An 18057-nucleotide genomic window follows, 5' to 3' on the forward strand; every position below is an offset into this window, starting at 1 on the left:
AATGATGATGACATTTCCGAATGAACAATACTGAGCTCTTAAGAAAAAAAATAATAATAAAAAAAAAAACTGAAAAGTCTTTATAGATAAAAATTGCAAATACAAAGTAATAACAGAGAGCAGGCATGGGTTCAGATGGCCTCGAAGAAAAACACGACGGAAAAACCTTGACTCATTAAAAGAACAATGACCTCGACACGCTGACAAAAGTGTTACTCAGTTGTAACTTACAGCTCGGAACCATGCTGAATTCTATATGACAGTATAAAGGTCTACGTGACAAAAGAAGCGGGACAAATGCAGGACCATGGCAACTGACATCATCATCAATTGGCAACATCGGCCACATGATCAAACCCAAATCACAGTCACAACAACAAGAATATTAACATTTATTTATTTATTGAAACTTAAAGTGGTAAGTCAACCTTAAACATTTCTTGACAATAATTTGTAGTATGTGACCTCACTCGTCTAAACATGACATTCTAATCAATATTACATTTGTGGAATACGAGATAAGCAGCAAAATGCAGCCGTTTTTATTCATCTCGGGGGCGGCCATTTTGCCACTTGCTGTCGACTGAAGATGACATCACAGTTGCTCAGGGCTCAGGCAACGACCAATCACAGCCCACCTGTTTTCTGAAGCTGCACTGACAGCAAGTGGCAAAATGGCCGCCCCCTGAGATGGATAAAAATGGCTGCATTTTGAAGTTTTACTCCTATTCAAAATAAATAAATAAATGGGGTTGACTTAACATGGTGCAATCTCCCTCCCTCCCTCCTTTCCTCGGTCATTTTAAAATACCGTGATACAGCCCCAAAAAAAATTTCCACGGTGATCATGCCGTCAGAATCTAATATTGGACCATGACTCCCTAAACAGAAACTGCAATAATATTTGTTCCAACAATAAAACACTGACTTTTACTGACTCGTGGCCAAGATGTGACAACTGTCGTGCAGATGAGCCGTGTTCTAAATGTTCCGTTTCAAACAGAACAAACATGAAGGACTCAAAAGTACAAAAAGCAGATCTTCATCAAAGTGCATTTAGTCTGCAAAGGCAGGAAAGACAACAAGAAGATAAATTACTCACAAAAAAAATGGCAACAGCACAACATTGCTTAGCTACGGAAGAGAGTGAAGAGAAAAAAAAAGGGTAGGCAGGATTCTCACTTTATTCTCAGAATTCTGACTTTGTGACGTAGAGTTTTGAATTGTGGGGCGAAGTCAGAAAGTCAGTGAGAATTCTGACTTTAAAGACTTTAAAGAACAGAATTCTGACTTTAGAATTCTTAGAATAAAATCAGAATTCTGACTTTAAAGTGAAAATTCAGAGAATAAAGTCAGAATTCTGACATTAAAGTCAGAATCAAGAATTCTGTGATTAAAGTCAGAATTCTCACTTCAAAGTGAAAATTTTGATCTTCAGTCGACAGCAAGTGGCAAAATGGCCGCCCCCGAGAATTCTGACTTTAAAGTGAAAATTCTGAGAATAAAGTCAAAATTCTCACTTTAAAGTCAGAATTTTTCACTTTAAAGCAATAATTCTGACTTTATTCTCGGAATTCTGACTTTAATCACAGAATTCTTGATTCTGACTTTAATGTGAAAATTCTGAGAATAAAGTCAGAGTTCTCACTTTAAAGTCCGAATTCTGTGATTTTATGTCAGAATGCTGAGAATAGAGTCAGAATTATGTGATTAAAGTCAGAATTCTTAGAATAAAATCAGAATTCTGACTTTAAAGTGAAAATTCAGAGAATAAAGTCAGAATTCTGACATTAAAGTCAGAATCAAGAATTCTGTGATTAAAGTCAGAATTCTCACTTCAAAGTGAAAATTTTGATCTTCAGTCGACAGCAAGTGGCAAAATGGCCGCCCCCGAGAATTCTGACTTTAAAGTGAAAATTCTGAGAATAAAGTCAAAATTCTCACTTTAAAGTCAGAATTTTTCACTTTAAAGCAATAATTCTGACTTTATTCTCGGAATTCTGACTTTAATCACAGAATTCTTGATTCTGACTTTAATGTGAAAATTCTGAGAATAAAGTCAGAGTTCTCACTTTAAAGTCCGAATTCTGTGATTTTATGTCAGAATGCTGAGAATAGAGTCAGAATTATGTGATTAAAGTCAGAATTCTTAGAATAAAATCAGAATTCTGACTTTAAAGTGAAAATTCAGAGAATAAAGTCAGAATTCTGACATTAAAGTCAGAATCAAGAATTCTGTGATTAAAGTCAGAATTCTCACTTCAAAGTGAAAATTTTGATCTTCAGTCGACAGCAAGTGGCAAAATGGCCGCCCCCGAGAATTCTGACTTTAAAGTGAAAATTCTGAGAATAAAGTCAAAATTCTCACTTTAAAGTCAGAATTTTTCACTTTAAAGCAATAATTCTGACTTTATTCTCGGAATTCTGACTTTAATCACAGAATTCTTGATTCTGACTTTAAAGTGAAAATTCTGAGAATAAAGTCAGAGTTCTCACTTTAAAGTCCGAATTCTGTGATTTTATGTCAGAATGCTGAGAATAGAGTCAGAATCCTGCCAACCTTTTCTTTTTTTCTCGACAGCGTGATTCGGAACATCCTAAACACTTTTGGGGAACTCGCTTCATCACCTCCCAGGACGAGCAACTGATGAAAAGGAAAAGATGTTAGACTTTTATGACCTGAACATTTTCAATGCTCTCTGGTCAATTCAATTTCTTGTTTTATTATGTTAACTTAATCTCTCTGCCCTTTAATAACCTGATCTCAGTTGTTACAAGTTTCATTTTCTCTTCTTGTGTGTCTCATCTGTGCTTTCCACATAGTGCGATGTATCCAACGTTGTTTATTAAATGATTTTAAAAAACGTTTTTCTTTTTTTTTCCTTCTCATTCCTCGTTGCTGTCCTGACATTCATAACATTCCTTTTCTGGGGTAACTCTCAGATTCCAACATGTGGCAGTTGTACAGTGCGCGAAACATTTTGTCCAAACAATCCCCTCCCATCCAGATGGGTCCACTTGAACACGTTGACACCCCTCCCTCCCCCGCAGAGGTCAACGGCCTCCCTTCCTGCGCCTCGCCGTGTATTCAGACTTCATATCGTCCCCGCGCCACTAAGAGCTTCTCCTCGTCAACTCACCACCGGACGCCATGTTTGGTTTTGGTGGCCTGTCGCTCTGCGCGCTGTTTTTCCGCCTGGCCGCCGCTCACGGTACGTTCAACGGCAAGGGGCGAAGATAGTGGATGGGGGAGGGGGGGGGGAGTTACATGTGCTTTGTGGGTTTAGTAGGTGTGTTTGTTTAGCATGCCTGCATGTTTAGCAGGGATCGACCGATTATGGGCCGGGCCGATTATCGGTATTTTGACAAATATCGGCATCGGTTTTTTTACGAATCTGAAGGCTGATGAAGCTGCTATCTCACTGAGCGGGTGAATGCTTGCGAACGTAGCGAATTTGGGGTTTTCATCAGGGTTTGTTGACAGACAGTTTTTACATTTCAAACATATTCAGACAAATTTTCACTGCAAAGATCTTTTGAAACCTTTTGCGAAACCTGACGAAAACCCAAAATTCGGTACGTTCGCATGCATTTATCGCCCAGTGAGATACAGGGAACTTTTCATTTAGGAATCTATTTAAATTTCCACTTTACAAAAAAACGATGCCGACGCTGGGAACTCCCGACACGTTTTATATAAAAAAAAAAGAAAAAAAGAAATTATGTCAAAATTTTGGAAAACTTCATTTACAGTAGAAAACCTTCAGGGAACGATTGCTTAGTTTTTAATTATCTTAACACATAATCCCTGCAATTTTTACTTCTTTTTTTTTTAAACAAATCTGTTAATTCGTTATATGTTTAAAATTAAGTATTCTTTTTGACACTAATATTTTCTCTCTTACTGTAAATGAATATCGGTTTGAAATATCGGTTATCGGCTTCTAATAATTGGTATCGGTAAAAAAAAACATATCAGTCTATTGCTAATGTGATTTCAACATGCCACACCTGATGACAAACTAATTCTTAAAATTGTTTTCTGACAGAAAAGCAAAATATGAATGATGACGGAATTGTCAAACAAACAAATTTCTCATATTTCAAATTTACGTTCAGATTTTCCCCACAGTTGTAAGTTTGGTCATTCAAATCCAGGGTTTAGCATGTGCGTCCATATTCAAGTGTCTTTGTTTGTTTGCTTTTACAAATTATTATACAACAAAAGTATTTCCTTCCGTGCCAGACATAATTAGCGAAACAGATGACAATAAAATGGCTGATGGATCATTATGGATGGAGGTCGTGGCAGCTAACAAGCTAACGTAGCTTCACTAATGCTCTTGGCCAAACTTAAGCATTTTTCAAATTTGTATTTTTGATCTTGAAGACACTAAAATTGACTCAGGCTTGAATTTTCAATTGGAAAGAACGAATGATTCCCGGATTTTGACGTACAATTCTGTTTCACTCATTTCGTGATCCATCATCTGGCTATACGTGAATGCCGCGAGGAGATCTGCGACTCCGAGGAAGCCAGAGAAGTGTTTGAGGACGACACCCTCGCGGTCCGTCTGCTGCCCTTTGACCTTCAATCAGACGTTTACATCAGTCTTTCCCAACCTTTATTGAGATCAGGCGCACACGGCACCAAATGACGTGCCCCAATTAACCCAAACTGTCGTCTTGGTCGTGTTTTTGCTAAAATTATGAACACGTTTCAGAAACACCTTAATGGAACGATACAAACTGTCAAACACACGAATACAAAATGAAAACACTCGCAAGGAGGTAAGCCTAAATGATGGGTTTTCGGGTTACCCGTTTCCTTGGTTGGGGACGAGCATTTACTGTTAATTGTTCTGCCTGTCAGCAGATGTCCATAATGCCAAAGCCAGACGAACGAAGAGCTATTGTTTTCTGACCGGGGTTAATGTCATTGCGAATCACTGGGTCGGATTATTATCATCTGTACTAAGATATATATCTGTTGCCAAACACGATTTTGCTTCCGCAGAGACAATTCTGGGATGCATATGAACGTAAGTCCGCTTTGAGTCCAATGACCAATTTCTGTTTTCTGTTCCTACCTTTGACTTTCGCTGCTGTTTTGAAACGTCGTGATGTCAGATCGGGACCCCTGCCGAGTCAACCCCTGTTTTAACAACGGCGCGTGTGTCAGCGTTGGAACCAGATTTCGGTGTCAATGTGCCGAAGGACGCTTCTGTCAGATGTGGAATAAGTACCGGCATGTACTGTCGGTCATTGCTCGTTGTGCTGCTTTCCCATTTTTCACCGCAAATGCTCCTGCGCTGATGGCTACATCCTGGCCGAAGACGGGCGACCTCGGGTCTATTAGGTTCTGATTGAGTTGAACGGAGCCAGTCACTGTGGAGGCGCTTTGATCCGTCCCGACCGGGTCCTTACCGCAGCTCACGGTGTCCACGGAATCGAACCTGACAAACTTAATGTGGTGGCAGGTACGCAAATGCCAAGAGCTTACCGTCATCTTCACTCTTTTTTTTTTTTTTTTTTTTTTTTTATAAGAGCTCAGTATTGTTCATTCGGAAATGTCATCATCATTGCTCTTTATTTTTTTTTTTTTATTTATTATTATTTTTTAAATATATATTTTTTTTTTTGTGTGTGTATGTGCGTGCGTGCGTGCGTGCGTGCGTGCGTGCGTGTATTTGTTAGCTCACCAAAAAAAACTATTAGAAAAAATCTCATACCGTTCACCTAAACCGAACACCGCCGTCAGGAGACCCGAGGAAGGACCAAAGAAAACCAAGGAAGGTGATTAAATCTTTTTTTTTATTTTTATTTTTTTATTTTATTTATTTTTTTTATTATAAGAGCTCAGTATTGTTCATTCGGAAATGTCATCATCATTGCTCTTTTTTTTTTTTTTTTTTTTTTTTTTAAATATATATATATATATATATATATATACACATATATACATACATATATACATATATACATACATACATTTTTTTTTTTTTTTTTGTGTGTGTGGGTGAGTATGTGTGTGTGCGTGCGTGCGTGCGTGCGTGCGTGTGTTTGTTAGCTCACCAGAAAACCTATTAGAAAAAAAAATCTCATACCGTTCACCTAAATCGAACACCAGGAGACCCGAGGGGACCGAAGAAAACCAAGGAAGGTGAAATCCAGCACCGACCAGACACCCCCCACCAGAACTCCTCCCCAGCCCAAGAAACATCCAGACCCCAACAAATCCAAAAAACATAAAATCAGGGAGGCCTCAAGAGACCAACGGAGAGACCGAGAAAAGGAAGGAAGGACAGACGAAGCCGCGTGAGATCCGAGACACCAGCCTCCACCGATTCAATAACCTGAGGAGGAAACAGATTGTGTCTGAGTTTCGGTAGATGCTGGTGTGGTGGATCTGGCATGCATGAAAATCTCCACCAAAGAGGGGAGCCGTCGACCCCCGCCGGAACAGAGCAAGCGCAACACCTCAGGGCCCCCCAGGCCGCGGCAGCGCCAAAGGACGACCCCCGGGCCCCACCAGGGCCACCAGCCGGAGAGCAAACCCAGGAGCAGGAGCGCCCCCCGCCCCAACACGGCCCGCGCCCCCGGCCCAACGCAGCAGGACGGGGCACTGCAGGCCCACCAGGCACCCCACCGGCCCCCAACCCCCGCCCCCCCCACAACCCCCCGCCCCCCATCCACCCCCGCCACCCACCCCAACCCAGCCCCAGCCGCCCCCATGCCCCCAATCCCCCAGACACCCCCCACCCCCAGCACCCCCCCCACCCCGCAACCCCCACCACCGCCCCCCCCCCAACAAAGCCACCCCCCCCCCCGACCCCACCCCGACCAACCGGCAGCCCCCCAACCCCCGACCCCCAGCCCCCGGGGACCACCCGCACCCAGGCACCGGCGCCAAAGAGGGGCCGGACAGCGGAGCGGAGAGGGCAGCCGCGCCCACCCCACCCCCCGCCGTGTGGAAGGACGGAACACCGGGGGCAGAAGGGGGAGATGGGGCACCGGAGGGCGGCCGACACCCCCGAACCCCAGGCCCAGCGGGGGAAGGCCCCGGTCGTCACCCCTGCGTTCTTTGTGAAAATTAACCCCTGTTACTGAGTCCGCCAGCTCGCGGACTGGCGAACTCTACCCCTAAACCGTGAATGTGACCCCACCCAGTGTATATACAAGTGTGTGTGTGTGGTGCATTAAAATTAGGAGCAGGTGAACCGGAGCCGATGGAAATGATATTCCCACGCTCCGATCCACCCGCCACCCAAGCATGTTGCTGAGTGTATGTGGTGCATTAAAAAAAATAGATAGGGCGGGGGGGGGGGGGGCGGGTGGCGACACGGACAGGGGACCGCAGCACTGCTCTATACTGCGGCCCCCAACCGATGGCACCCCCACAAGCCCCACCCCCCACCCACAAGTTGTGTGGTGTATTAAAATTGGAGGGGAGTTGTAGGGTGAAGACGGTGTTTCCACCCTACCCCACCCCCCAAAGTGTGTTATGTGCCCTATATGTCTATAAAAGTGTATTGTGCAAACCTAGTGTAGTGAGTTAAGAGGTGTGACCAGCGGGGCCCCCCCCAACCGGGCGGGGGCAGGAGGCGCACCGGCCCACCAAGCCCCCACCCACCCCACCAGGACCCCGGCGGGCATATGGGACCCGTCCGGCGGGGCGATAGGGCTCGCCCCCCGGATACTGGGTTCCGCCCGAGGTGTCAGGACGCCCACCGGAGCGGGGCGGGCACGACACCAAACCCCAGCCACCCCCGCCGGCCCCCATAGCACCGAGACCCGGGCCATGGATGGAGCCCCCGGCCCAGGGGAGGGGAAGGAAGGCGTACCGGGGAAGGGGAAGGGAGGAGGGAAGGGGACGACAAGAAGGGCAGGGGGCAGCGGCAGGGACGCAAGGAGAGGGGGAGAGGAGGAGGAAGGGCGACGAGGGAGAGGGGACAGGGAGGCGGAGGACGGGCGGGGAGAGGCGAGGAGGGAGAGGCAGCAAGGGGGAGGAAGGGGGAGGGGAGAGGGAACCACCGGGCACCCCGGCGGCCCACAGGCCCCGAACCGCGTCGCCGGGCCCAGAGCGACGGACCGCGCCGGAACGGCGCCGCCCCCGACACCAGGGAAAGCCCCGCAACGCAGCACCCCCCAAGAGACCCAGGGAACGGCCAAGACGCAGCCGCCACCCAGCAGCCAACAGAGGGGCAGACCCGCCCACTCCCCGCCAGGGGGGACAGCACCCACAGAATTAACCCACTGGCATGCCGTGAATCCGAATATCAACCCCTGGTGCCCATCGGAGGTGAATCCGCTCGATCCCGCTGGCAGCAGCCGGGTTCCTGACTATGGAAACACAACCATTAGTTACAAATTGCCTAATACAGAAACATCAATGCCAGTTATAACGCTGCTGTGGCTCTCGCTAACAGGCAGAATTAAAATCCAAGTTTAGGTTAAAAAATTCTATATACGTAGACCATGTTTCTTTAAATTTTGACATTTGGTTTTTATTTGAGGCAGATATTTTTTCCATTAAAATATGATTTATGAGGAGGTTAGACCATTGGTCGATATTCAAAGTTTGTTTATTTTTCCAGTTAACAAGAATTGTTTTTTTTGCGATAGTAAGGGCTACAAGTATAGATTGAAATTGTTTATGTGGTAAGTCAATTGTTGTTAAGTCACCTAGCAAACACAAGTTTGGAGAGAACGGTATCCTACAGTCCAAGACAGCGGAAAGTTTTTCTAAGACTTTAGTCCAGAAACACATAACCGGAGTACATAACCATAAAGCATGAAAATAAGTGTCTGTAGTGTTTTGTAAACACTGGAGACAAATGTCGGAGTCTGAGAGTCCCATTTTCTTCATCATATATTGAGTAATGTATGTTCTGTGAATAATTTTATATTGGATAAGTTGTAAATTTGTGTGTTTTGTCATTTTAAAAACATTTTCACAAACTTGAATCCAAAAGACAGATTCCGGAGCTATAGACAAGTCTGTTTCCCATTTTGAGATGGGTAAAGACGTTTTATCAGTATATGAAAGTAACTTATATATTTTTGAGAGTTTTTTTGTTGTTGTCGGAGAAAGCTTGGTAATATCTTTAGCTAAAACAGGCGGTTGGAGCGTACCCTGGAGTGTTGGAATTTGTTTCTTTATCATACTTTTAACTTGCAAATAATGTAAAAAGTTTCCGTTTTTTATTTTATATTTTTGGAGCAAGGATGTATATGATATAAACATATTATCTGAGAAGAGATGGTGGAGATGTGTAATTCCTTTCTGCTCCCACACATTCAAATAAAACGATTGGTTGTTAATTTGAAAGTCGGGGTTATGCCATAGGGGAGAAAGCCCGCTGGGCTCCACTTTGGCTTTTGTCATTTCTAGTGCCTTCCACCAGGCAGTCAGGGTGGCGGAAATCATTGGATTTTTAAAGCAGTTATGGCGCTTAATCGATGTTGTAATAAAGAGTAAATCTAGGAGTCTGAGGTTATTACAATCCTTCTGTTCTAGTTCTAGCCAACAGTTAGTATCTCTATTGGGTTGTGCCCATAAAATAATATATTGTAGCTGGTTGGCTATATAATAGTGCATAAAATTTGGTGCCTCTAGACCTCCTTTGGATTTATTTTTCTGAAGAGTAGATAGACTAATCTTTGCTTTTTTTTTTTTCCAGTAAAATTTTGTAACGGCTGAGTCCAACAACTGGAACCAGTTAGCCGTAGGTTTAAATGGAATCATTGAGAAAAAATAGTTTATTTTGGGTAAAACTTTCATTTTAATAGTGGCTATTCGTCCTATTAGAGAAATAGGAAGATTATTCCAGCGCTCCAAGTCACTATAAATGCTATCCAGAAGTGGAGTGAAATTTAAATGAACTAAATCAGTTAATTTAGGTGAGATTTTTATGCCTAAGTATTTTAAATTACCTATAGGAAATGAGTAGTATGGGTCCTGGCTTGCAGGGTTCCATGAATTTTCTGTAATAGGTAGAAGTGTTGATTTTGTCCAGTTAATAGAATAGTCTGATAACTGTGAGAATTTAGTTATTAAGTTAAATACTTCCCCTAATGAAATAGCAGGCTTTTCTAAATAAAGTAAAATATCATCGGCATATAGATTAATTTTATGTTCTGTTACCCCAGAGTGAATTCCTTGAATCATTCTTTCCTGGCGTATGGCTAATGCAAGCGGTTCAATAAATATTGCAAATAATAAAGGCGACAGTGGGCATCCCTGTCTTGTGCCTCTCTGTAGAGTAAAACTCTTAGATATAATCCCATTAGTAGTAACAGTAGCTTTAGGAGAATCATATAATACTGACACCCAGTGAATAAATGACTTCCCAAAGCCAAATTTATTTAAAACAGCAAAGAGGAAGGACCAGTTAACTTTATCAAAAGCTTTTTCTGCATCCAATGATATAATAACTGCCTTTTTATCATGCCGCTGTGACATACTAATAAGGTTAAAGAGCCTTCTAATATTATTAGTAGAGTGACGCTCTTTAATAAAGCCTGTTTGGTCGCTATGAATGATTGTCGGGATTACTGTTTCTAATCTAGATGTAAAAGCCTTAGTGATAATTTTAATATCAGTGTTAATTAGTGAAATCGGACGGTAACTTGATGGAAGGGTGGGGTCTTTTTCTGGCTTTAATAAAAGTTTAATTGCTGCTGTATTCATGTGTGGGCGTATGTGACCATTAGTTTTAATTTCTGTTACTACTCTTAAGAATAGTGGAGCAAGCATTGACCAGAAGTGCTTTAGAAATATAGCCGGATAACCATCCGGGCCGGGTGCTTTGCCATTTGGCATACTATCTAGAGCACTGTACAACTCGTTTATAGTAAGTGGTGCATCTAACATATCTTTATATTCAGTAGTTACCTGAGGTATACTTAAGCTACTGAGGAATGCCTCAATATGCTCTGGGTTAGGTTTATTAGTTTCTGAGTATAAGTTGTGATAATAATTATAAAAAATTTGATTAATTTCTTTTGGTGATTGTGTACATTCACCAGTTGTACCTTTAATAGCCGTTATAAGCGATTTTTCCCGATTACGTTGAAGTTGGTTTGCAAGAAATTTACCTGATTTGTTATTATATTCAAAGTTGTTGTATCTCAATTGTTGTATTATAAACTCTGTCTTTTTAGTTAACATATCGTCTAACTGTATTTTTGTATTTTGTAAGTCAGTCCATATTTGGTTATTTGGGTTTATTGCGTACTCATCCGTCAGTTGTTTAATTTTATCTTCCAAGTCTTTTTCTAATTTTTGATCCTGTTTCTTTTTATAAGATGAATATGATATAATTTTACCTCTAATTACTGCTTTCCCGGTTTCCCAGAGAAGAGCTGGAGATAGGTCTGGAGAGTCATTTATTTCCAAAAAGTCCGCCCATTCTTTTCTTATAATTTTGTCAAATTCTGCGTCGTTTAGTAGTGAGATGTTAAAACGCCATGTAGGTGGTGGTTTAAAGGTATAATCAACTTGTAGGGAAAGGGAGACTGGTGCATGGTCGCTAATAATAATAGGATGTATTTTTGTAACGGTTTTATCAGCAATAGAATTATTTGTAAGAAAAAAATCAATTCTTGAAAAGGACCGGTGCACAGCGGAAAAGAAGGTAAATTCCTTCTTATTTGGGTTTTTAAGTCTCCAGCTGTCGACGAGGCCAAAGTCATCCATATATTCCCCTATTACTTTTGTGGATTGTGATCGCCTTATACATGTTGTTTTATTAGAACGATCTATTAATGGATTTAAGGTTGTGTTAAAGTCTCCTCCAATAATAATAGTAGAGTTCGCTGCTAATTCAAACAGTTTAGAGAAAAATTCATGGAAAAAAGCCGGATCATCATTATTAGGGGCATATAAATTACCGAATGTATATATTTTATTAAATATAGTCACCTGAATAATAATGTATCGGCCCTCTGGGTCTGTTATTGTATTATTTAGAGTAAAGAGTAAATTCTTATGTATGAGTATACAGACTCCCCTTTGTCTACTGTTATAAGGGGCAGAGTACGCTTGGCTAAAATTTTTATCAATAAGTAATTTTTCTTCAGATTTTTGTAGGTGGGTTTCTTGTAGGAGGCAAATATCTGCTTTTAATTTTAAGAGATGGTCTAAAGTTTTTATTCTTTTTGCCTGTGAGCGAGCGCCACAAACATTCCAGGAAACCAGAACTAATTTATGCATACAAATAATATAAACACAGTCCTATGTATATATCTGTATAGGCCATTTGCCACCACTGGCATGTTATAGGATAGAATCAAAGTGGTTAGGTGATTTATATAGTTTGTATAAAATATGAGGTAACGTATAAGGCAACATGTAAGGTAACGTGTAAGGTAACGTGTAAGGTAACGTGTAAGGTAACGTGTAAGGTAACGTGTAAGGTAACGTGTAAGGTAACGTGTAAGGTAACGTGTAAGGTAACGTGTAAGTAAATAAAACAGTGCAAAAACGAGTAGGGCGGTGAAAGTGAGGGAAATTAACAGGGGATTAAACATAACAATACACCAGTAACCCCAGCGAGATTTTTTTTATTTTATTTTTTATAAATATACTTTAGATATAGTTGTGTATTAATATTATATTTATAATATAGCCTAAACATAATAAGTATTCATGTTTTTGGTTTTATAACCACATATACAGTATATGTATACACCTAGTAATCAAACTAAGTTTAGTTCCACCAATGCTAATTAGAACAGCCAGGGAGTGGAATTGGGGTTCCGGAATAGTTGGCCATCGATATATAACTTATCAACGGCTATCGTAGTCCGCTTACCCTCCTGCCTATTTTGTTTCATTATAGGAAACAGTACCTTTCGCCGCTCATTGATCTCTCTCGGGAATTGATCATTCATTCCAAATGAGGTCCCTTTAAGCTCCCGTCCTTTACTTTTAACAAATAATTTCTGTTTAAAATGCTCAAACTTTGCAATAATAGGACGGGGTTTGTTGCCTCTACGGGCTCCAAGCCGATGTACCCGGTCAAAAGAGATGTTATTTACCGTCTCCTGAGGAATTTTTAATGAATTCGTCATCATTTTTTTTATCTCAACCTCTGGGTTATCAGAGGTATTCTCAGATATACCTGAGAATATTAAATTCTCCCGCATACTACGGGATTGTACATCTAAAACTGTTTCTTTTAGTGTTTTATTTTCTTTTTTCATAGTTTCCAGCTCGGCTGAAACAGTCGTGAGTGTAGAATGTAACTCGGCATTTTCCTGTTTAAGGACACTTACCTGCTGACTGATAAATTCCATACTTACTTTTAATTCTTTGACGTCCTCGAGGATGAGGCCGAGGACGTCAAGTTTTTTTATTTATGGACTCCAGCACACTGACCGAAACGTCCGTAGTGGTGGTGGTTAGGTCGTCCGTGTCCGTCGCTGAATCGTTTTTCCTCTTCTTCGAAGAGGGTTTCTTTGATGGTTTCTCGACGGCAGGATCCTCCATCGCGCAGCTGTAAAAATATCCGTCGATGAAACGTTCAAGGTCCTCCACGTTGGGTGGTATTTCAGATCTGCCGGATGAAAAAGAGAGAAGAGAAAATGCAAGATATATGATGATTAAATCTTTTTGATAAAATCGTTAAATCGACATTGCGCTTCTGCATTTACGTGGAGGCGTGACCCTAAGTTGCCACGCCATACCCGTCTGCCTGCCCACCAAAGACTTGCCGGAGCGCGAGCATCTGCTGCAGCCCGAGCACACCGTCGCCGGCTGAGGCCGGAGGACCAGCGGAGGGAACGAGGACGGCCACAGCTCCACCGCGACATCCGGGAAAGACCTCCATCGCACCCTCCTCCGCAGGAAGTCCGTGGCCCATCATCCCCAACTGTCATTGCTCCGAGGCAGTCCAGTTCAACTTTAGCGACAACATGCTGTGTGCTGGCTTCATGGCCGGCCGACACGGGAGTTGCCGCGGAGATGACGGGGGGAGCCCAATGACCGCTCTCTACGGCTCCACCCACTTCCTTACAGGCGTGGTGGCGCTCGGGGCCGAGGCTGCTCCAGTCGAGGCTTGTTTGACATTTGCACCAATGTGGCCACATTTGTTGAGCGGGCGGAGGCCAAGAATCTGCACTTAACCGCAATGTCACGTGACACGATGCAACAGAAAGCCGATCAACACTCATCGAGAATAAGATTTCCCCCTTGAATGATTTGTACTTGTATGATAAAAGCATCCATTATCCATCTTCGAGTGTTGCAAGATGAAAGAGCACCGCAAACACTGATGTGCTAAATAAATGTGCATTATACAAAAAATGATGATGATGATGATGATGAATTAAAACTGAAGAAATGTCACGTGAGGTGCGCAATTTGGACCCCAAAGCAGACATTAAGTAACTGACTTACTTCTGGTGAGCTAACAAATACACACACGCACGCACGCACGCACATACACACCCACACACACAAAAAATATATATATATATATATTAAAAAAAAAAAAAAAAAAAAGAGCAATGATGATGACATTTCCGAATGAACAATACTGAGCTCTTAAGAAAAAAAATAATAATAAAAAAAATAACTGAAAAGTCTTTATAGATAAAAATTGCAAATACAAAGTAATAACAGAGAGCAGGCATGGGTTCAGATGGCCTCGAAGAAAAACACGACGGAAAAACCTTGACTCATTAAAAGAACAATGACCTCGACACGCTGACAAAAGTGTTACTCAGTTGTAACTTACAGCTCGGAACCATGCTGAATTCTATATGACAGTATAAAGGTCTACGTGACAAAAGAAGCGGGACAAATGCAGGACCATGGCAACTGACATCATCATCAATTGGCAACATCGGCCACATGATCAAACCCAAATCACAGTCACAACAACAAGAATATTAACATTTATTTATTTATTGAAACTTAAAGTGGTAAGTCAACCTTAAACATTTCTTGACAATAATTTGTAGTATGTGACCTCACTCGTCTAAACATGACATTCTAATCAATATTACATTTGTGGAATACGAGATAAGCAGCAAAATGCAGCCGTTTTTATTCATCTCGGGGGCGGCCATTTTGCCACTTGCTGTCGACTGAAGATGACATCACAGTTGCTCAGGGCTCAGGCAACGACCAATCACAGCCCACCTGTTTTCTGAAGCTGCACTGACAGCAAGTGGCAAAATGGCCGCCCCCTGAGATGGATAAAAATGGCTGCATTTTGAAGTTTTACTCCTATTCAAAATAAATAAATAAATGGGGTTGACTTAACATGGTGCAATCTCCCTCCCTCCCTCCTTTCCTCGGTCATTTTAAAATACCGTGATACAGCCCCAAAAAAAATTTCCACGGTGATCATGCCGTCAGAATCTAATATTGGACCATGACTCCCTAAACAGAAACTGCAATAATATTTGTTCCAACAATAAAACACTGACTTTTACTGACTCGTGGCCAAGATGTGACAACTGTCGTGCAGATGAGCCGTGTTCTAAATGTTCCGTTTCAAACAGAACAAACATGAAGGACTCAAAAGTACAAAAAGCAGATCTTCATCAAAGTGCATTTAGTCTGCAAAGGCAGGAAAGACAACAAGAAGATAAATTACTCACAAAAAAAATGGCAACAGCACAACATTGCTTAGCTACGGAAGAGAGTGAAGAGAAAAAAAAAGGGTAGGCAGGATTCTCACTTTATTCTCAGAATTCTGACTTTGTGACGTAGAGTTTTGAATTGTGGGGCGAAGTCAGAAAGTCAGTGAGAATTCTGACTTTAAAGACTTTAAAGAACAGAATTCTGACTTTAGAATTCTTAGAATAAAATCAGAATTCTGACTTTAAAGTGAAAATTCAGAGAATAAAGTCAGAATTCTGACATTAAAGTCAGAATCAAGAATTCTGTGATTAAAGTCAGAATTCTCACTTCAAAGTGAAAATTTTGATCTTCAGTCGACAGCAAGTGGCAAAATGGCCGCCCCCGAGAATTCTGACTTTAAAGTGAAAATTCTGAGAATAAAGTCAAAATTCTCACTTTAAAGTCAGAATTTTTCACTTTAAAGCAATAATTCTGACTTTATTCTCGGAATTCTGACTTTAATCACAGAATTCTTGATTCTGACTTTAATGTGAAAATTCTGAGAATAAAGTCAGAGTTCTCACTTTAAAGTCCGAATTCTGTGATTTTATGTCAGAATGCTGAGAATAGAGTCAGAATTATGTGATTAAAGTCAGAATTCTTAGAATAAAATCAGAATTCTGACTTTAAAGTGAAAATTCAGAGAATAAAGTCAGAATTCTGACATTAAAGTCAGAATCAAGAATTCTGTGATTAAAGTCAGAATTCTCACTTCAAAGTGAAAATTTTGATCTTCAGTCGACAGCAAGTGGCAAAATGGCCGCCCCCGAGAATTCTGACTTTAAAGTGAAAATTCTGAGAATAAAGTCAAAATTCTCACTTTAAAGTCAGAATTTTTCACTTTAAAGCAATAATTCTGACTTTATTCTCGGAATTCTGACTTTAATCACAGAATTCTTGATTCTGACTTTAATGTGAAAATTCTGAGAATAAAGTCAGAGTTCTCACTTTAAAGTCCGAATTCTGTGATTTTATGTCAGAATGCTGAGAATAGAGTCAGAATTATGTGATTAAAGTCAGAATTCTTAGAATAAAATCAGAATTCTGACTTTAAAGTGAAAATTCAGAGAATAAAGTCAGAATTCTGACATTAAAGTCAGAATCAAGAATTCTGTGATTAAAGTCAGAATTCTCACTTCAAAGTGAAAATTTTGATCTTCAGTCGACAGCAAGTGGCAAAATGGCCGCCCCCGAGAATTCTGACTTTAAAGTGAAAATTCTGAGAATAAAGTCAAAATTCTCACTTTAAAGTCAGAATTTTTCACTTTAAAGCAATAATTCTGACTTTATTCTCGGAATTCTGACTTTAATCACAGAATTCTTGATTCTGACTTTAAAGTGAAAATTCTGAGAATAAAGTCAGAGTTCTCACTTTAAAGTCCGAATTCTGTGATTTTATGTCAGAATGCTGAGAATAGAGTCAGAATCCTGCCAACCTTTTCTTTTTTTCTCGACAGCGTGATTCGGAACATCCTAAACACTTTTGGGGAACTCGCTTCATCACCTCCCAGGACGAGCAACTGATGAAAAGGAAAAGATGTTAGACTTTTATGACCTGAACATTTTCAATGCTCTCTGGTCAATTCAATTTCTTGTTTTATTATGTTAACTTAATCTCTCTGCCCTTTAATAACCTGATCTCAGTTGTTACAAGTTTCATTTTCTCTTCTTGTGTGTCTCATCTGTGCTTTCCACATAGTGCGATGTATCCAACGTTGTTTATTAAATGATTTTAAAAAACGTTTTTCTTTTTTTTTCCTTCTCATTCCTCGTTGCTGTCCTGACATTCATAACATTCCTTTTCTGGGGTAACTCTCAGATTCCAACATGTGGCAGTTGTACAGTGCGCGAAACATTTTGTCCAAACAATCCCCTCCCATCCAGATGGGTCCACTTGAACACGTTGACACCCCTCCCTCCCCCGCAGAGGTCAACGGCCTCCCTTCCTGCGCCTCGCCGTGTATTCAGACTTCATATCGTCCCCGCGCCACTAAGAGCTTCTCCTCGTCAACTCACCACCGGACGCCATGTTTGGTTTTGGTGGCCTGTCGCTCTGCGCGCTGTTTTTCCGCCTGGCCGCCGCTCACGGTACGTTCAACGGCAAGGGGCGAAGATAGTGGATGGGGGAGGGGGGGGGGAGTTACATGTGCTTTGTGGGTTTAGTAGGTGTGTTTGTTTAGCATGCCTGCATGTTTAGCAGGGATCGACCGATTATGGGCCGGGCCGATTATCGGTATTTTGACAAATATCGGCATCGGTTTTTTTACGAATCTGAAGGCTGATGAAGCTGCTATCTCACTGAGCGGGTGAATGCTTGCGAACGTAGCGAATTTGGGGTTTTCATCAGGGTTTGTTGACAGACAGTTTTTACATTTCAAACATATTCAGACAAATTTTCACTGCAAAGATCTTTTGAAACC

At 41.4% G+C, this 18057-nt stretch overlaps 1 protein-coding gene across 19 annotated transcripts in view; it reads left to right on the plus strand.

Annotated features, from left to right (window-relative positions):
• The window catches only part of LOC147179999 (uncharacterized), a 57277-nt gene that overhangs the window by 26035 nt on the left and 13185 nt on the right, over positions 1–18057 (plus strand). For 9 of the 19 annotated variants that reach the window (XR_015094182.1, XR_015094184.1, XR_015094183.1 and 6 more), the window contains exons 3-4: positions 3052–3212; positions 17565–17725. Coding sequence is in view for 7 of the 19 variants with exons in the window: in XM_086069751.1 (XP_085925877.1) it covers positions 3052–3212; positions 17565–17725 (322 nt within the window). In the remaining 12 variants the exon portion in view is untranslated. The other 10 variants (XR_015094190.1, XR_015094194.1, XR_015094187.1 and 7 more) reach the window with 8 other exon arrangements.

This window comes from Leptonotus elevatus, chromosome 2 (assembly GCF_054856555.1).
Source record: "Leptonotus elevatus isolate MCC_2025b chromosome 2, RoL_Lele_1.0, whole genome shotgun sequence".
Lineage (NCBI taxonomy): Eukaryota > Metazoa > Chordata > Actinopteri > Syngnathiformes > Syngnathidae > Leptonotus > Leptonotus elevatus.